This window comes from Rhinoraja longicauda, chromosome 34 (assembly GCF_053455715.1).
Source record: "Rhinoraja longicauda isolate Sanriku21f chromosome 34, sRhiLon1.1, whole genome shotgun sequence".
NCBI lineage: Eukaryota > Metazoa > Chordata > Chondrichthyes > Rajiformes > Arhynchobatidae > Rhinoraja > Rhinoraja longicauda.
In genome coordinates this window covers 15,713,450-15,733,349 of record NC_135986.1, presented here as the reverse complement: position 1 = coordinate 15,733,349, position 19,900 = coordinate 15,713,450, and the positions used below count along the sequence as shown (strand labels likewise).

The following is a 19,900-nucleotide window of genomic DNA, read 5'->3' as shown; positions in this document are numbered from 1 at the left end:
CTGGAGGAGGTAGTTGAGCCACATACTATTGCATTGTTTAAGAAATATTTAGACATGTACATGAATAGGACTGGTTTAGAGGAATATGGGCCAAACACAGGCAGGTGGGACTGTTTCCACACTGTATAACTCTGACTCTATTGTATGTGACCATTGACATTGAATGCTGTACCATTAATTGTAAGAGGCCGACTTTATTCCTCGAGATGCCACAAGAGCGAATGCGAGAAGATGTCCTCATTCTCTGTGCAAGTTTGTGGAAATGACTGGACGAGGGAAAACCGGCAGCAAAGCCAAGGCCAAGCCTAAATGGCGCTCATCCCAGGCCGGACTGCAGTTCCCGGTGGGCCGTGTTCACAGGCTCCTGAGAAAGGGCAACTATGATGAGCATGTTGGTGCTGGAGCCCCGGTCTATCTGGCTGCTGTGCTTGAGTATCTGACGGCTGAAATCCTCAAGCTGGCCGGCAACGCGGCCCGGGACAACAAGAAGACCCGCATCATCCCCAGACACCTGCAGCTGGCCGTCCGCAACGACGAGGAGCTCAACAAGCTGCTGGGAGAGGTGCTGCCCATCGCTCAGGGCGGGGTGCTGCCCAAGAGCAAGTAAATCAGTGAACCATCAATCTAATGAAACAAAGGCTCTTTTCAGAGCCACCCACATTGTCTGTGGAAGGGCTGAGCACTGGCTTTGGAAGGTGCAGGGATTTCCATTCAGTGCAACCAGCTTGTGTATTTGCTGGAGATGAGTCGCCATTCACCCATCTTGCTGTAAATCCTGCAGAATAACCTTTGCTGCCTTGATTTCAACCACCATTTATTCGCACACCAAGAGGTCTGTTTCAGACCGGAAGCCTTCCCAATCCCGATTCCCCATGTCATCAGACATTTTGCTAAAAATAAGGAGATTCTCTCTCCCTCGCCTTTGTACTTCCTGGATGAATGGTGGTGAAGCATTTAATCTCATTGGTGAGAGGAACAGTCCAATCAGAGAGCGATGTCATTCTCCAATGAACAAGTGGCAATAAGAGCAACACCAAAACATAGTCGTCAGTCCCCAAAATGAGCTGAAGTTTGAAAAGCTCGCCCATGTAGAACATGGCACAGCACAGGAACAGGCCCTTCGCTCCACAATGTCTGTGACAAACATGACTCCAAGACCAATTTTTATCTGTCTGCACATAATCGCCCCGACCGCCCCGACGTGGCAACTCCAACAGCCTGACCGCGGGAGAAGACGGCAGGGAAGAGAAAAATACATTTTTGGCCTTCCATCACAGTGAGGAGGGACTGGAGGAGACTCACTGTGATGGATGTTTCTTTTTGTTTGGTGTTAGTTGTGATTGTATGTGTTATTGCATTTTTATTGATTATTCTTATTGGTCTTATTGTTTAACTGCGGGTAATGTTTCATTTCACTACACATTTATGTGTATGTGACAAATAAACGACTATTGACTATTGACTATTATTGACTCCATCCCCTGCACTTCAACGTGACTGTCCAGAAGTCTCTCAATTGCCACTGTCCCATCTGCCTACTCCACCACCCCCAGCAGTGCATTCCCAGTACTCACTACACTCTGTGTAAATAATTTAAAAATAACTTGCCCTGCATACCATCATTAAACTCATCCCATCTCACCTAAAAGCTATGGCCTCCAGTGTTTCCCATTTTTTTCCTGGGAATAAAAGGGTCTTACTGTCTATTCCATCTTTACTCCTCATAATTTTACACACTATTATAATGTCTTCCTTCATACTCTGACATTCTGGAGAAAACAATCCAAGTTTGTCCAACTGCTCCCTGTAGCTAATACCCCGCAATCCAGGCATTATTGTGACAAACCTCCTCTGCACCCTTTCCAAACCAACCAAACTCTTCCTGTAATGGGGCAACCAGAACTGCACGCAATACTCCAAATGTGGCCGAGGCAAAGTCCTACAAAGCTGCACCATTTCTTCTGACTCCTAATGCCCTGAATAATGAAGCCAAACATACCATATGCTTTCTTTACTGCTCTTTTTACATGAGTTGCCATTTTCAGGGAGTGATGTACTGGGACCCCAATATCTTTATGTACATCAATGGTGTTATTGGTCATGCCATTAATTATACATTTCCCCTTGCATTCAAAAGAAGAACAGGTTTTTTAACAATAATCTCTAAGTCAGATACGTTATAAATGTGTGAATGTGGTTTCCCCCCTTCACCCTTTACCTGATCCCAATACATTTACAATACAGACAGCGAATGAATTAATTCTCTGATACGAGATTCTGGGAATTAACCTCCCATTCATTTCAACTGGTAACGATTTGGAACAAATGTGTTTCACAGAACATAAGAGGTTGGGTTTTTGTGTAAAGGGCATTAGGTTTTGGACAGGTCACTGTTCACACACTGGGGTCAAATCTGAGACTGAAATGTAAAAGTTGTTTCAGTGAAAGGACCGAGAACTTGTGATCTCGATAAGAAGTGAGATTCAGGGCACTTACAACACAGCGGACTGCAGTTAATACATCACATACACCACAGCAATTAAACCACATCAACAGCAGCAACATGCAAATACTGTATTGTGTTCACATTAATCTGTTCGATATTTAACATTTTGGGGTGAAATATTTGAAGACAGAGACAAGCTGAGAGGGAATAAGATAACGTTTCCGTGCCAGTTCAGAGGATGGGAACATAGCAGTGACACTGGGACTGTGAGGAGAAAGAGAAGGGTCTCAACCCGAAAGTCACCCATTCCTTCTCTCCAGAAATGCTGTATGTCCCGCAGATTTACTCCAGTATTTTGTGTTTACCTTCAGCAGAGTTTAGCTTGGACTGGAGGACTTTATCCATGGGGAGAACCTGGAGAGGATTTTCTTGTTTTCCTTGCAGTGAAGGAAACTGAGGAATGACTTGTTGGAAGTATATACGGTTAGGATAAATAATCAATATTGTTTTCTCATGGTCAGTATTTCAAAAACATGAGGGGATAGGCTTGGAGTAAAGCACAAGGAGTTTTAAAGGGAATGTGAGGGGTATTTTTTTTACACAGGGTTGGTTGATATCTGAATCATGTGACAGAGAAGGTGGTGGAAATGGATGCAGTCACCATGTTTAAGAGACATATAGACAGATGAATAGACAAGGCATAGAAGATTTCAAGAGAGAGTTAGATTTAGCTCTGAGCGCTAAGGGAATTAAGGGATATGGGGAAAAAGCCAACACGGGGTACTGATTTTGGATGATCAGCCATGACTTGGATGAAGGGATTAAAAGTACCATTAGCAAATTTGCAGATGATACAAAGCTGGGTGGTTGTGTGAACTGTGAGGAAGATGCTATGAGGTTGCAGGGTGACTTGGACAGGTTGTGTGAGTGGGCGGATGCATGGCAGATGCAGTTTAATGTGAATAAGTGTGAGGTTATCCACTTTGGTGGTAAGAATAGGAAGGCAGAGTATTCTCTGAATGGTGTCAAGTTAGGAACAGGGGACGTACAACGAGATCAGGGTGTCCTAGTGCATCAGTCACTGAAAGGAAGCATGCAGGTACAGCAGGCAGTGAAGAAAGCCAATGGAATGTTGGCCTTCATAACAAGAGGAGTTGAGTATAGGAGCAAAGAGGTCCTTCTGCAGTTGTACAGGGCCCTAATGAGACCGCACCTGGAGTACTGTGTGCAGTTTTGGTCTCCAAATTTGAGGACGGATATTCTTGCTATGGAGGGACTAGGTTAATTCCCGGAATGGCGGGACTGTCATATGTTGAAAGACTGCAGCGACTAGGCTTGTATACACTGGAATTTAGAAGGATGAGAGGAGATCTTATCGAAACGTATAAGATTATTAAGGGGTTGGACACGTTAGAGGCAGGAAACATGTTCCCAATGTTGGGGGAGTCCAGAACAAGGGGCCACAGTTTAAGAATAAGGGGTAGGCCATTTACAACTGAGATGAGGAAAAACTTTTCAGTCAGATAGTTGTGAATCTGTGGAATTCTCTGCCTCAGACGGCAGTGGAGGCCAATTCTCTGAATGCATTCAAGAGAGAGCTGGATAGAGCTCTTAAGGATAGCGGAGTCAGGGGGTATGGGGAGAAGGCAGGAACGGGGTACTGATTGAGAATGATCAGCCATGATCACATTGAATGGCAGTGCTGGCTCGAAGGGCCGAATGGCCTCCTCCTGCACCTATTGTCTATCTTATTGTATGGCGGTGCTGCCTCAAAGGGCCGAATGGCCTACACCTGCACCTATTTTCTATGTTTCTATGAAGTCCCTATGCCAGCAAATGGGACTAATACAGATGGGCAAAGTGATGTGGTGGGCCAAAGACTCTGTTTATTGGCTGTATTACTGTCCATCTGAATACAAAATTATCAAATTTGGGGGAAAAAAGAAGCATGTCTAAACATATCACCATCTATTTGTTCTGGTACAACTACATTGATTCTACGATAAGGCACCACACCAACGCCTACACTTCTTCAGGATACCAAAAAATCTAACAGCTCTCCAATGACTATCAATTTCTGCTGATGCACCACCATGGAAATCATATATCCATAAACATCATAGATTGCTGGTTTGTCCTGGTCTGTCCATGATCTCAATAAATTGCAGAGAGTTGTGGAAACAGCCCAGTCCAAAACAAACCAGGCTGCGCCATCAACATAATCCACACTTCATCCTGCCTCGGGAAAGCAACCAACATAATCCAAGGACCACTCACGTCTCAAGAAGGGTCTCGACTGTCCCGCTGAGTTACTCCAGCTTTTTGTGTCTATCTTCGGTTTAAACCAGCATCTGCAGTTCCTTCTTACACCACCCACAACCTGGTCATTCTATCTCCTCTCCTCTGCCGTCAGACCGAAAATATTACAATTTGAAAGCACGTGTCACCAGATTCAAAATTAGCTATTTGTCCGCTGTTAGCAGACTCTTGGACAGAACTTTCATATGTTTCAATCTTCCAATCCACCTCGTGACCCCTTGCACTTTGTTTCCTTTTTGCTGTCATGTATTGTGTGAGTGTACGATTTCCCTGCCTTATATGCAAAATAAACGTTATCACAGTAAATTGCTACGTGACAATAATAAACCAACTCCAAATACTGAGATGACAAAGGCCTGAGGTTCACAGAGATCTTAGTTCCTGCTGCCTGATTTGCAACAACTCGAATGCAGACGCAGATAGAATGACTTTTTCCTCTTCTTCTTTCTTAGGCCCCCTCGGTCATGGCTGACCATGGGTGATGCATCCTAGTTGGCTGCTTGCTCCACACCTCGGCTGGAGCAGCAGATAGAATGTGAATTAGTGGCTTTTACAGGTTACCTGATGTAGGGGATGGGGGGTTGAAGAAGCCTGGAAATGTAACAGGATTATACTGGTAGATGATTAAAACTTCCGTCATGTTGACTGGGACTGTCACAGATTCGAGACTATGGAAGGGGTGGGATTTGTTAAATGCGACCAGGAAAGATTTCTCAAACAATATGTGGAAGGGCCTGGCAGAGAGGAGGCGATACTGGGCCTCCTATTGGGAAATCAGGCGGAGCAAGTGACTGAAGTGTCAGTGGGCATCCAGTGACCATAATACTATCCGGTAAAAATAACAAGTTACTCCAGCTTTTAGTGTCTATCTTTGGTTTAAACCAGCATCTGCAGTTCCTTTTTACACCACTCACAACCTGGTCATTGTATCTCCTCTCCTCTGCTGTCAGGCGGAAAATATGACAGTTTGAAAGCGCCTGTCACCAGATTCAAGATTAGCTATTTGCCCGCTCTCAGCAGACTCTTGAACAGACCTTTGATATGTTTCCAATCTTCCAATCCACCTCGTTGTTGCCCCTTGCACTTTGTTTCCTTTTTGTACTCATGTATTGTGTGAGTGTACGATTTCCCTGCCTTACATGCAAAATAAACGTTGTCACAGTATATTGCTACATGACAATAATAAACCAACTCCAAATACTGAGATGACAAAGGACTGAGGTTCACAGATATCTTGGGGTCCTGCTGCCTGATTTGCAACAACTCGCATGCAGACACAGAAAGAATGAGTGAATTAGTGAACTTAATAGGTTACCTGATGCAGAACTGTAAGTGCAACAGGATTATACTGGTAGGTGATTTCAACTTCCGTCATGTTGATTGGGACTGCCACAGATTCGAGGCTATGAAAGGGATGGAATTTGTTAAATGCGTCCATGAAAGATTTCTCAAACAATATGTGGAAGGGCCTGACAGAGAGGAGGCGATACTGGGCCTCCTATTGGGAAATCAGGCAGAACAAGTGACTGAAGTGTCAGTGGGGAGCCAGTGACCATAATACTATCCGGTAAAAATAACAAGTATACAAATTATATTTTCATCCTGATTTCCATCCTGCCCTTAAATATACCTGGACTATCTCTGACATCTCCCTCCCGTTTCTGGACCTCACCATCTCCATCACAGGAGAGAGACTAGTGACGGACATTTACTACAAACCCACCGACTCGCACAACTATCTGGACTACACTTCTTCCCCCCCTGCAAAAAGTCTATCCCCTACTCCCAATTCCTCCGTCTACGCCGCATCTGCGCCCGGGATGAGGTGTTTCACACTAGGGCTTCCGAGATGTCCTCGTTCTTCAGAAAACGGGGCTTCCCCTCCTCCATTATAGATGAGGATCTCACTAGGGTCCCTTCTACATCCCGCAGCTCCGCTCTTGCTCCCCGTCCCCCCACTTGCAACAAGGACAGGATCCCCCTCGTTCTCACCTTCCACCCCACCAGCCAGCGGATCCAACATATCATCCATCAACATTTCCGTCACCTACAACGGAACCCCACCACTGGCGATATCTTCCAATCCCCTCCCCTCTCTGCATTCCGCAGAGACCGTTCCCTCCGTAACTCCCTGGTCCACTCGTCCCTTCCTACCCAAACCACCCCAACCCCGGGCACTTTCCCCTGCAACCGCACGAGATGCAACACCTGTCCCTTTACCTCCCCCCTCAACTCCATCAAAGGACCCAAACAGTCTTTCCAGGTGAGACAGAGGTTCACCTGTACCTCCTCCAACCTCATCTATTGCATCCGCTGCTCTAGATGTCAACTTATTTATATTGGCGAAACCAAGCGCAGGCTCGGCGATCGCTTCGCTGAACACCTGCGCTCGGTCCGCATTAACAAAACTGATCTCCCGGTGGCCCAGCACTTTAACTCCCCCTCCCATTCCCAGTCTGACCTCTCTGTCATGGGCCTCCTCCAGTGCCATAGTGAGACCCGCCAGAAATTGGAGGAGCAGCACTCCATATTTCGCCTGGGCAGTTTGCAGCCCGGTGGTATGAACGTCGACTTCTCCAACTTCAGATAGCTCCTCTGTCCCTCCCTTCCCCTCCTCCTTCCCAGATCTCCCTCTATCTTCCTGTCTCCACCTATATCCTTCCTTTGTCCCACCCCCGACATCAGTCTGAAGAAGGGTCTCGACCCGAAACGTCACCCATTCCTTCTCTCCCGAGATGCTGCCTGACCTGCTGAGTTACTCTAGCATTTTGTGAATAAATCGATTTGTACCAGCATCTGCAGTTATTTTCTTATATAAATTATATTTCAGACATTCAGTGAGCTGTTGATACCACAACTGGAGTCTGTGTCAGGTGTTGGACTGTTTAACAATACAGGGCCGCTCATGCAAGAAAGAGACGAGACGAATCCGAATCCAGGGATCAGAGACTCTGATGAGCGGCGGCGTCAGCGAGTTTAACAGTTACTGAGCTGGGAAACTACACGCAACCCCCGAGAATCCACAGCAGAGTGGTTATCCCACCCTGGGAACTGTGCAACGGGCCAACTGTCCGAGCTGTGATTGTGTAGATGTGAACATTGTGTCAGATAGTGTGTTAAAGGGGCGGGCGGCTCAGATTGATGTCACTGTGTTTGTGTGTCCGAACACTTCGCCGAATTTCCCAGTCCCTCTGGTGAAAAATGTAAAGATATCAGTGGCACGGGATCGCCCCACTTCCCAGCTCAGTCCTGAAGTGGGAATTAACCGCAAAGTTTACGTTGGTTTCGATATTTCTGCCGAAAAGTAGCGAACATGTCAGCGATCCGGACGGAGAACGCGCTCAGTGCATCAGTGAAACGGGTTTAAATGGAAAGCGCTGCCTTTAATTCGTATCAGACTTACTCTACAATAAACATTGCGGTCTCAGAGATGTACCGAGGTCAGTCTGTGTCTCCGAGGTGTCCGAATTTAATTGGAATTGGAGGGTTTTTGAAGACAGAGAAACACAGCGAGGCGGAGGGGCTGGGAGCTGACAGCAGGATGTCTCCGCCCCGTCCGCTCGCTGCCTTTAAGTTGCTCTGTGCCGCCGCCTCTCGCTTCATTTCTCACTCAGTCCTGAGTGTCAGAGAGAGCTTGTGCAGAGTCGCCGACATGACCGAGACCGCAGCCGCCGAAGCGGCTCCTCCAGCCGTCCCCGCCGCTAAAACCAAGGCTCCCAAGAAGAAGGCGGCCGCCCGGAGCAAGGCAGCCGGTCCCAATCTGGGCGACCGGATCGACAAGCTTGTGGCGGATTGCCACGATCGCCATGGGCTGTCTTTAGTTGCGATAAAGAAGGGTCTGGCCGCCGACGGCGTAGATCTGATGAAGTCCCGCCGCCTGATCCTGTTGTGCATCAGGAAGAGAGTAGAAAACGGTGTCCTGGTTCAGAACAAGGGCTCCTTCAAGACCGGTAAGGGAGAAGCCGCCGTGAAACCGATAAAGAAAGCAAAGGTTCCTGCAGCCAAGACATCCAAGAGCAAGAAACCGACGGCCAAGAAAACCCCGATCAAGAAATCAGTGGCAAAATCTACCACCAAGAAAACTACCGCTAAGAAAGTTGTGGCCAAGAAACCAGCGGCTAAAAAAACGGCGGCGAAGAAATCATCACCGAAGAAGGCATCGCCGAAAAAACCCAAGAAGGTCGCAGTGAAAATGGCAGCAAAGAAGCCGGCAAAACGACAGACAAAGCCGAAATCGGCGAAACCCAAGAAGGCAGCGACCAAAAAGTGAAATAAAAAGCGCTGTCTGTAAAGACGTGAACCCAACGGCTCTTTTCAGAGCCACCCACTCAATCAGGAAAGAGCAAATCCAAACTCAAACGTTCCCTGTCCCGGGACCAGGCTCAGTGCGAAAATCATTTCAATTACCCGGGGGTTCATCATCCTAACTCGCTGTCTCCCACCCCCCTCTCTATGTGATCAGGGATGCGGTCACATACACGAGCACGCCAAGCGTAAAGCACTCCCTGCCATGGACGTGTACGCCCTGAAATGCCAGGGCCGCGCTGTGTTCAGAGGCAGAACCATTCACTTTATTCGAACACAGAACAAAGGCTCTTCTAAGAGCCGAAGATAGCCATAAAAACCTAGAGTAACTCAGCAGGACACGCAGCTTCTCTTGAGAGAAGGGATCGGTGACGTTTCGGGTCGAGACACTTCTTCAGACGCTATTGTATCTCTTCAGAGAGTGTACCCACAGAGGGAGCAGTGAGACGGGAGTGAGAGTGGATGCAGATTGCGATGTACATGATTAATGCAGCAACAGGAGTCGACTCGAAACTGTTCCCTCAGTCTGAAGAAGGGTCTCGCCCGAAACATCACACATTCCTTCTCTCTCGAGATGCTGATTGACCCGCTGAGTTACTCCATCATTTTGTGTCTACCTTCGATTTAAACCAACATCTGCAGTTTTTCTCCTACATCCTCTGCAACGGGATATTCGCGCAAGTCCGCGCCGCATATTCGGACTCGGTGATTTAAAGCAGAAGTTAAAGTGGATTTGATATTAAGTTGACAGAAACGGAATATTATTTATAATTGTATAAATAATACGGCCGTCAGTTCCCGACTGCTGTGAAATTGGCGGGCAATTTGAAATTCAACCCGCAACCAATGATTCTGCAGTCCGTGCTGTCTGGTTGGCTGAGCTTCCCCCACCCCATCCGCCGGTCACAAATCTCTGTATCCCCCCCGCCCGCCTCACACCTTCTGAAACCGCCGCCTGGTGCTGACAGACCTGCAGCCACTCGCAGGCATGGGACACCGTGAGTGACATCTGTGCTCCAGCCATTCAGAGGCTGTGGGCCGGCGCTTCACCAATGCTTTAAAAGCCGGTCCCAGAGCCGGCTCCGTCATTCCAGTGCCTGTGTTTCACGCTGTGCTCCGACTTTTGAAGGAGAATGGCCCGGACCAAGCAGACAGCGCGCAAATCGACCGGAGGGAAAGCTCCTCGCAAACAGCTGGCGACCAAAGCGGCGCGGAAGAGCGCTCCAGCCACGGGCGGAGTGAAGAAGCCTCATCGCTACAGGCCCGGCACCGTGGCTCTGAGGGAGATCCGGCGCTACCAGAAATCCACCGAGCTGCTCATCCGCAAACTGCCCTTCCAGCGCCTGGTGCGGGAGATCGCTCAGGACTTCAAGACAGACCTGCGCTTCCAGAGCTCGGCCGTCATGGCCCTGCAGGAGGCCAGCGAGGCATACCTGGTGGGGCTCTTTGAGGACACCAACCTGTGCGCCATCCACGCCAAGCGAGTCACCATCATGCCCAAAGACATCCAGCTGGCCCGCCGCATCCGCGGGGAGCGCGCCTGAACCCCACCTCTACCAAGGACAACAAACGGCTCTTTTAAGAGCCACTAACCCGGCAGAAGAAAGTGTTGCGCCTTTGTCTTAATGTCCTGTTACATTAATGTTATGTTCTATCCGCGGGGATTTTTTCTGAATTAATGCCATAGACTATTGCTGAGCGGAGTCACCCTCTGCTTCACCGTTAGTTTGTCTCAATCTTCATACACTTCTATCCCTTCAGATCGGATTAACGTGAACAAGATGTTGGTGTGTTTGTTGTTGCTGCTGCTGTTTTAATTGTGAAGTGAATGACTTTAAGTGACTGCAGTCTGGTGTTTTGAACGTGTGAGTCGTTTGCTATTCGAAAAGCAAACATATTAAGTGCTGCGACGGCTCCGTGAGTCATTAGGCCATTGGTCATCAATAGTCTAATGTCTTTTGTGCATAGAACGATGTCTAACATGTTCTGTGAACCTCGTTTGTTCCGACAGGTTTGCGGTAAGTGAGCATTCCCAGGAATCTCTCACCATGGAACGAATCATAGAATATGCGGGGATCCATTATCATAGATGTGTAATTAATTAAGTCTAGGGTATTGTTGAAGATATATTTTTTCTTTTTGGGCGGGCTTTTCAAATTTCAGTTATTTTGGGGGCTTGCGGTTATTTTCCGCGCTTCTCCTGTTGGCGCCTGGTCATTGGAGGAAGAGGCAGCTCTACGATTGGCCTATTGCACATCACCAATGAGATGAAGCGCTGCGCCACCAATGGTAAGCGTCCCACCGCATTCCTCCAGAAGCTACAAGAAGGGCGAGTGCGGGATGATTTCCTCTTTCACTGACCGCAGACGTTTGTGGAAATGACTGGACGAGGGAAAACCGGAGGCCAGGCCAAGTCTAAATCACGCTCGTCCCGGGCCGGACTGCAGTTCCCGTTGGGCCGTGTTCACAGGCTCCTGAGAAATGGCAACTATGGTGAGCGGGTGGGTGCCGGAGCCCCGGTCTATCTGGCTGCTGTGCTCTAGTATCTGACGGCTGAAATTCTGGAACTGGCCGGCAACGCGGCCCGGGACAACAAGAAGAGCCGCATCATCCCCAGACACCTGCAGCTGGCCGTCCGCAACGACGAGGAGCTCAACAAGCTGCTGGGAGGGGTGACCATCGCTCAGGGCGGGGTGCTGCCTAATATCCAGGCCGTGCTGTTACCCAAGAAAACCAGCGCAACCTCTGGCACTAAGAGCAAGTAGATCAACGAAACGTCAATCTAACGATACAAAGGCTCTTTTCAGAGCCACTCACAGTGTCTGTCGAAGGGCTGAATACCGGCTGGGGTGGGCGGTTTCTGTTCAGTATGCGCTCACGTTCCCCTTTGCGTCCCGCCAACTCCCATGAATAAGACCAACATCTGCCCCGCACAAAGCGATCCGCTTCTGTCCGGCTTCCTCCACAGTCCACATTCTCCTCTCCGTCAGTTACATGGAGCTCTTACCCAACGGGATCAGTGAGAGGGGAGTTGGGGAATTTCAGAAAGGCCGACGATTCCAGAACATCATAGAAACTGGGTGCAGGAGTAGGCCATTCGGCCCTTCGAGCCTGCACCCGCCATTCAATATGATCATGGCTGATCATCCAACTCAGTATCCCGTACCTGCCTTCTCTCCATACCCCCTGATCCCTTTAGGCACAAGGGCCACATCTAACTCCCTCTTAAATATATATAGCCAATGAACTGGCCTCAACTACCTTCTATGGCAGAGAATTCCACAGATTCATCACTCTGTGTGGGAAAAAACTTTCTCATCTCGGTCCTAAAAGACTTCCCCCCTTATCCTTAAACTGTGACCCCTTGTTCTGGACTTCCCCAACATCGGGAACAATCCTCCTGCATCTAGCCTGTCCAACCCCTTAAGAATTTTTAAGAATGTCTTTCTATAAGACCCCCCTCAATCTTCTAAATTCCAGCGAGTACAAGCCGGTAGCGCTGCGGTAGAGTTGCTGCTTTACAGCGAATGCAGCGCCGGAGACTCAGGTTCGATCCTGACTACGGGTGCTGCACTGTAAAGAGTTTGTACGTTCTCCCCGTGACCTGCGTGGGTTTTCTCCGAGATCTTCGGTTTCCTCCCACACTCCAAAGATGTACAGGTATGTAGGTTAATTGGCTGGGTAAATGTAAAAATTGTCCCTAGTGGGTGTAGGATAGTGTTAATGTACGGGGATCACTGGGCGACACGGACTTGGAGGGCCGAAAAAAAGGCCTGTTTCCGGCTGTATATATATGATATGATATGATGATAAGTCCTGCCATCCCAGGAATCAATCTGGTGAACCTTCTCTGTACTCCCTCTATGGCAAGAATGTCTTTCCTCAGATTAGGAGACCAAAACTGTATGCAATACTCCAGGTGTGGTTTCACCAATGCCCTGTACAACTGCAGCAGAACCTCCCTGCTCCTATACTCAAAACCCCTTGCTATGAATGCCAACATACCATTCACTTTCTTCACTGCCTGCTGCACCTACATGCCTACTTTCAATGACAGGTGTACCACGACACCCAGGTCTCGTTGCATCTCCCTTTTTCCTAATCGGCTGCCATTCAGATAATAGTCTGCTTTCCTGTTCTTGCCACCAACGTGCACATTATACTACATCTGCTATGCATTTGCCCACTCACCTAACCTATCCAAGTCACCTTGCAGCCTCCTACCATCCTCCTCACAGCTAACACTGCCCCCCAGCTTCGTGTCATCCGCAAACTTGGAGATGTTGCATTCAATTCCCTCGTCCAAATCATTAATATATATTGTAAATAGCTGGGGTCCCAGCACTGAGCCTTGCGGTACCCCACTAGTCACTGCCTGCCATTCTGAAAAGGACACGTTTATTCCTAGTCTTTGCTTCCTGTCTGCCAGCCAGTTCTCCATCCACATCAATACTGAACCCATAATAACGTGTGCTTTAAGTTTCCATACTAATCTCTTATTGGGACCTTGTCAAAAGCCTTCTGGAAGTCCAGATATAACACATCCACTGGTTCTCCTTTATCCACTCTACTAGTTACATCCTCGAAAAATTGTAAGATTCGTCAAAAATGATTTACCGTTCATAAATCCATGCTGACTTTGTCCAATGATTTCACCACTTTCCAAATGTGCTGCTATTCCGTCTTTAATAACTGACTAGCATTTTCCCCTCTACCGATGTTAGACTAACTGGTCAGAGAGTGGTGAAGGTGTGGAATTCTCTGCCTCAGAAGGCAGTGGAGGCCAGTTCAATAGACAATAGGTGCAGGAGTAGGCCATTCAGCCCTTCGAGCCAGCACCGCCATTCAATGCGATCATGGCTGATCACTCTCAATCAGTACCCCGTTCCTGCCTTCTCCCCATACCCCCTCACTCCGCTATCCTTAAGAGCTCTATCCAGCTCTCTCTTGAAAGCATCCAACGAACTGGCCTCCACTGCCTTCTGAGGCAGAGAATTCCACACCTTCACCACTCTGACTGAAAAAGTTCTTCCTCATCTCCGTTCTAAATGGCCTACCCCTTATTCTTAAACTGTGGCCCCTTGTTCTGGACATGTTTCCTGCCTCTAATGTGTCCAATCCCCTAATTATCTTATATGTTTCAATAAGATCCCCCCTCATCCTTCTAAATTCCAGTTTATACAAGCCCAATCGCTCCAGCCTTTCAACATACGACAGTCCCGCCATTCCGGGAATTAACCTAGTGAACCTACGCTGCACGCCCTCCATAGCAAGAATATCCTTCCTCAAATTTGGAGACCAAAACTGCACACAGTACTCCAGGTGCGGTCTCACCAGGGCCCGGTACAACTGTAGAAGGACCTCTTTGCTCCTATACTCAACTCCTCTTGTTATGAAGGCCAACATTCCATTGGCTTTCTTCACTGCCTGCTGTACCTGCATGCTTCCTTTCATTGACTGATGCACTAGGACACCCAGATCTCGTTGAACTCCCCCTCCTCCTAACTTGACACCATTCAGATAATAATCTGCCTTTCTATTCTTACTTCCAAAGTGAATAACCTCACACTTATCTACATTAAACTGCATCTGCCATGTATCCGCCCACTCACACAACCTGTCCAAGTCACCCTGCAGCCTTGTTGCATCTTCCTCACAATTCACACTACCCCCAGCTTAGTATCATCTGCAAATTTGCTAATGGTACTTTTAATCCCTTCGCCTAAGTCATTAATGTATATCGTAAATAGCTGGGGTCCCAGCACCGAACCTTGCAGTACCCCACTGCTCACTGCCTGCCATTCCAAAAGGGATCCATTTATCCCCACTCTTTGCTTTCTGTCTGTCAACCAATTTTCTATCCATGTCAGTACCCTACCCCCAATACCATGTGCCCTAATTTTGCCCACTAATCTCCTATGTGGGACCTTGTCGAAGGCTTTCTGAAAGTCGAGGTACACCACATCCACTGACTCTCCCCTGTCAATTTTCCTAGTTACATCCTCAAAAAATTCCAGTAGATTTGTCAAGCATGATTTCCCCTTCGTAAATCCATGCTGACTCGGAATGATCCTGTTACTGCTATCCAAATGCTCAGCAATTTTGTCTTTTATAATTGACTCCAGCATCTTTCCCACCACTGATGTCAGACTAACTGGTCTATAATTACCCGTTTTCTCTCTCCCTCCTTTCTTAAAAAGTGGGATAACATTTGCTATCCTCCAATCCACAGGAACTGATCCTGAATCTATAGAACATTGAAAAATGATCTCCAATGCTTCCACTATTTCTAGAGCCACCTCCTTAAGTACCCTGGGATGCAGACCATCAGGCCCTGGGGATTTATCAGCCTTCAGTCCCATCAGTCTACCCAAAACCATTTCCTGCCTAATGTGGATTTTCTTCAGTACCTCCATCACCCTAGGTTCTCCGGCCCCTAAAACATTTGGGAGATTGTGTGTATCTTCCTCAGTGAAGACAGATCCAAAGTAACGGTTTAACTCGTCTGCCATTTCTTTGTTCCCCATAATAAATTCCCCTGCTTCTGTCTTCAAGGGACCCACATTTGCCTTGACTATTTTTTTCCTCTTCACGTACCTAAAAAAACTTTTGCTATCCTCCTTTATATTATTGGCTAGTTTACCCTCGTACTTCATCTTTTCTCCCCGTATTGCCTTTTTAGTTAACTTTTGTTGCTCTTTAAAAGAGTCCCAATCCTCTGTCTTCCCACTCTTCTTTGCTATGTTATACTTCCTCTCCTTAATTTTTATGCTGTCCCTGACTTCCCTTGTCAGCCACAGGTGTCTCTTACTCTCCTTAGAGTCTTTCCACCTCTTTGGAATAAATTGATCCTGCAACCTCTGCATTATTCCCAGGAATACCTGCCATTGCTGTTGTACCGTCTTCCCTGCTAGGGCCTCCTTCCAGTCAATTTTGGCCAGCTCCTGCCTCATTCCTCTGTAATCCCCTTTGCTATACTGTAATACTGACATTTCCGATTTTCCCTTCTGCCTTTCCATTTGCAGAGTAAAACTTATCATGTTGTGATCACTGCCTCCTAATAGTTCTTTTACCTCTAGACCCCTTATCAGATCAGGATCATTACACAACACTAAATCCAGAATTGTCTTCTCCCTGGTAGGCTCCAGTACAAGCTGTTCTAAGAATCCATCTCGAAGGCACTCTACAAACTCTCTTTCTTGGGGTCCATTTCCAACCTGATTTTCCCAGTCTACCTGCATGTTGAAATCTCCCATAACCACCGTAGCATTACATTTTTGACACGCCAATTTTGTCTCCTGATTCAACTTGCACCCTATGTCGAGGCTACTGTTTGGGGGCCTATGGATAACTCCCATTAGGGTCTTTTTACCCTTACAATTTCTCATTTCTATCCATACTGATTCAACATCTCCTGATTCTATGTCACCCCTTGCAAGGGAATTAATATCATTCCTTACCATAAGAGCAACCCCACCCCCTCTGCCCACCTGTCTGTCTTTTCTATATGTTGTGTACCCCTGAATATTCAGTTCCCAGCCCTGGTCCTCTTGTAGCCATGTCTCAGTGATCCCTACAACATCATACTTGCCCATGACTAACTGAGCCTCAAGCTCATCCACTTTATTTTTTATACTACGCGCATTTAAGTACAACACTTTAACTTCTGTATTTACCTCCCCTCTCACATCGGTCACAATTGGCCCTGCCCTTAATTTCTTTTCCCCTCTAGAACTTCTGTTCCCATTCTTCCGAGAGTCTTTTGCAATATCTCCTGTATTCCCTTTTACCTCATCTTCATATTCACAATTTGTTAACCCCTCCCCCCCACTACTTAGTTTAAAGCCACAGGTGTCACACTAGCAAACCTGCCTGCCAGAATGTTTGTCCCCCTGCTGTTAAGATGTAACCCGTCCCTTTTGTACAAGTCACCGCTAGCCCAGAAGAGATCCCAGTGGTCCAGAAATCTAAATCCCTGCTCTCTGCACCAGCCCCTCAGCCATAAATTCATACCCTCTATCTCTCTGTTCCTGGCCTCACCAGCACGAGGTACCGGTAGCAGTCCAGAGATAACCACCTTCGACGACCTACTTCTCAGTGTTTTTCCCAACTCTCTAAACTCCCGCTGTAGCACCTCCTTCCTCTTCCGCCCGACGTCATTCGTGCCCACGTGCACAACGACTTCAGGTTGATCGCCTTCCCTCACTAGGATTCGTTGGATGCTTTCAAGAGAGAGCTGGATAGAGCTCTTAAGGATAGCGGATTGAGGGGGTATGGGGAGAAGGCAGGAACAGGGTACTGATTGAGAGTGATCAGCCATGATCGCATTGAATGGCGGTGCTGGCTCGAAGGGCTGAATGGCCTACTCCTGCACCTATTGTCTATTGGTCTGTAATTCCCTGTTTTCTCTCTCCCTCCCTTTTTGAAAACTGGGGTTACATTAGCTACCCTCCCTCAGGAACTACTCCAGAATCCAAAGAGTTTAGAAAAATTATCACTAATGCATCCACTATTTCTGGGGCTACCTCCTTAAGCACTCTGGGATGCAGCCTATCTGGCCCTGGGGATTTATCGGCCTTTAATACATTCAATTTACCTAACACCACTTCCTGACTAACCTGGATTTCACTCAGTTCCTCCATCTCATTTGACCCCCGGTCCCCTGCTATTTCCGGCAGATTATTTATGTCTTCCTTAGTGAAGACAGAACCAAAGTAGTTATTCAATTGGTCTGCCATGTCCTTGTTCCCCATGATCAATTCACCTGTTTCTGACTGCAAGGGACCTACATTTGTTTTAACTAATCTTTTTCTCTTCACATATATATAAAAGCTTTTGCAGTCAGTTTTTATGTTCCCTGCCAGTTTTCTTTCATAATCTATTTTCCATTTTCTAATTAAGCCCTTTGTCCTCCTCTGCTGGACTCTGAATTTCTCCCAGTCCTCTGGTAGGCTGCTTTTTCTTGTATGCTTCATCTTTTTGTATGCTTCATCTTTTGTTTTGATACTATCGCTAATTTCCCTTGTTAGCCGCGGATGCACTACCTTCTCTGATTTGTTCTTTTGCCAAACTGGGATAAACAATTGTTGTAGTTCATCCATGCGGTCTTTAAATGCCTTCCATTGCATATCCACCGTCAACCCTTTAAGAATCAATTGGCAGTATATCTTGGCCAATTCACGTCTCATACCCTCAAAGTTACCTTTCTTTCAGTTCAGAACCGTTGTTTCTGAATTAACTATGTCAATCCGCAGAGGGAAAATTTAACCTACATACCGTCAGCATCTGTGTGACGACTCCCAAATACTGGGAATAACTTAACCGGTCACAGCATCTGTGAAGGGAATGAATAGCGGACATTTCGCCGACACGAATCTTTGTCTCCATGGAGCAACGCCTCTCTTCATGACCGAATGCCGCCCAGACTGTTCCGAGACCGGACCGGTGTTAAACAGGCAGAGACACCACTCCGCAACAGTACAACCGGTCACCAATGTCACAAAATGTTCATTTACGGGAACACATTGACTGCTGCAGGATGCAATATAATTAGTTGAAAATCTCATCGGCCCCAGTTAACCGTTAACAAATTATAATTAATCAAATCGGGTGGTCACTGCTCTCTCTGTGAGGCTGTGGGCGGCTCTTAGAAGAGCCTTTGTTTTGTGTTCGAATAAAGGGGTATTTTTTTAGCCGCCGAACCCGTAGAGAGTGCGGCCCTGGCGTTTCAGAGCGTACACCACATCCATGGCAGTGACCGTCTTGCGCTTGGCGTGCTCGGTGTAGGTGACCTCGTCCCTGATCACATTCTCCAGGAAAACCTTCAGCACCCCGCGGGTCTCCTCGTAGATCAGACCCGAGATCCGCTTGACCCCGCCACGCCGAGCCAGGCCGCGGAAAGCTGGCTTGGTGATGCCCTGGATGTTATCGCAAAGTACTTTTCGGTGCCGCTTTGCTCCGCCTTTGCCCAGACCTTTGCCTCCTTTCCCTCGGCCAGACATGGGAGGGGAAATGCAGAGAAGGAGAAAAGGCAGAATCATTGTGACAGGCAGAAAGAGGGACGACTCGCATCTTCCAGCTCCGCCCTCGTTTTTTTTAACCGCTAATTTCCAACCGTGAATAAACAATACAATTTAAATTTAGCGTTCCCGCCAATCCCCATGTTTTATTTTTTTAAATTTTATTTTTATTTACAATAGGTGCAGGAGTAGGCCATTCAGCCCTTCGAGCCAGCACCGCCATTCAATGCGATCATGGCTGATCACTATCAATCAGTACCCCGTTCCTGCCGAAATAAGGAACTGCAGTTGCTGGTTCATACGAAAGATGGACACAAAGTGGTGGAGTAACCAGCATCTCAAGAGAAAAGGGATAGGTGATGATTTTGCTCGGGACCCTTCTTCAGCCTGAAATTGGGGAGGGGGTGTGGGGGAAATTGAGGAGGCAGTGGAGAGGGTGTGTAAAGTTGGAGGTGAGAAAAGAACGGGACAAATCAGGGCCGGCGACAATTTACCTTTCCACTTGGAAATTGCAGGAACAGCAGCTGATGTTTAGCTTGTGGAGGGGTGTGAACGGTGAATTATCTGTGTTTAAAGGACTTCTACCAACACTCTCGTCCCCTCCCCCTTTCCCCCCCATCACCCTCTCGTTGTTTAACCAGATCCACAGTTTTCCCCATTGTATCCCTCTTGGGATCGCACCTTCCTTAGCCACAACTTTGCAACACGGTCCAGAGCAGTTGGGAAGGTGGGACTAGGAAGGGCAGATGGCAAATAAGAGATGTTGCATTTTGGCCTATGAAACAATGGACACGACTTGCACGTAAATGGT

At 47.5% G+C, this 19,900-nt stretch overlaps 4 protein-coding genes and 1 pseudogene across 4 annotated transcripts; 4 read left to right on the top strand and 1 right to left on the bottom strand.

Moving 5' to 3' along the window:
* The first annotated feature begins 262 nt into the window (after positions 1–262).
* Positions 263–5,582, top strand: LOC144609596 (histone H2A-like). Its single transcript, XM_078428099.1, has 3 exons — positions 263–391; positions 434–603; positions 5,426–5,582. The coding sequence occupies exons 1-3, from the start codon at positions 263–265 to the stop codon at positions 5,580–5,582; spliced, it is 456 nt and encodes a 151-aa protein (XP_078284225.1).
* A 2,724-nt stretch (positions 5,583–8,306) lies between these two features.
* On the top strand, positions 8,307–9,035 carry LOC144609557 (uncharacterized). Its single transcript, XM_078428064.1, has one exon. The coding sequence runs from the start codon at positions 8,307–8,309 to the stop codon at positions 9,033–9,035; it is 729 nt and encodes a 242-aa protein (XP_078284190.1).
* A 1,168-nt stretch (positions 9,036–10,203) lies between these two features.
* On the top strand, positions 10,204–10,614 carry LOC144609394 (histone H3). The gene has a single exon (XM_078427856.1). It carries the CDS (start codon positions 10,204–10,206, stop codon positions 10,612–10,614), a length of 411 nt encoding a protein of 136 aa, XP_078283982.1.
* An 834-nt stretch (positions 10,615–11,448) lies between these two features.
* On the top strand, positions 11,449–11,835 carry LOC144609558 (histone H2AX-like; annotated as a pseudogene).
* A 6,924-nt stretch (positions 11,836–18,759) lies between these two features.
* LOC144609712 (histone H4-like) lies at positions 18,760–19,071 on the bottom strand. Its single transcript, XM_078428213.1, has one exon. It carries the CDS (start codon positions 19,069–19,071, stop codon positions 18,760–18,762), a length of 312 nt encoding a protein of 103 aa, XP_078284339.1.
* Positions 19,072–19,900: the final 829 nt, after the last annotated feature.

Bases quoted from the DNA above. Each gene is read 5' to 3' on its own strand.
- LOC144609596 (XM_078428099.1), top strand. From the start codon at position 263: ATGACTGGACGAGGGAAAACCGGCAGCAAAGCCAAGGCCAAGCCTAAA. The intron at 392-433 runs GTTGGTGCTGGA...GCTGTGCTTGAG, and splicing joins AGGGCAACTATGATGAGCAT to TATCTGACGGCTGAAATCCT. The intron at 604-5,425 runs GTAAATCAGTGA...GGACTGTCACAG, and splicing joins GGGGTGCTGCCCAAGAGCAA to ATTCGAGACTATGGAAGGGG.
- LOC144609557 (XM_078428064.1), top strand. From the start codon at position 8,307: ATGTCTCCGCCCCGTCCGCTCGCTGCCTTTAAGTTGCTCTGTGCCGCC.
- LOC144609394 (XM_078427856.1), top strand. From the start codon at position 10,204: ATGGCCCGGACCAAGCAGACAGCGCGCAAATCGACCGGAGGGAAAGCT.
- LOC144609712 (XM_078428213.1), bottom strand. From the start codon at position 19,071: ATGTCTGGCCGAGGGAAAGGAGGCAAAGGTCTGGGCAAAGGCGGAGCA.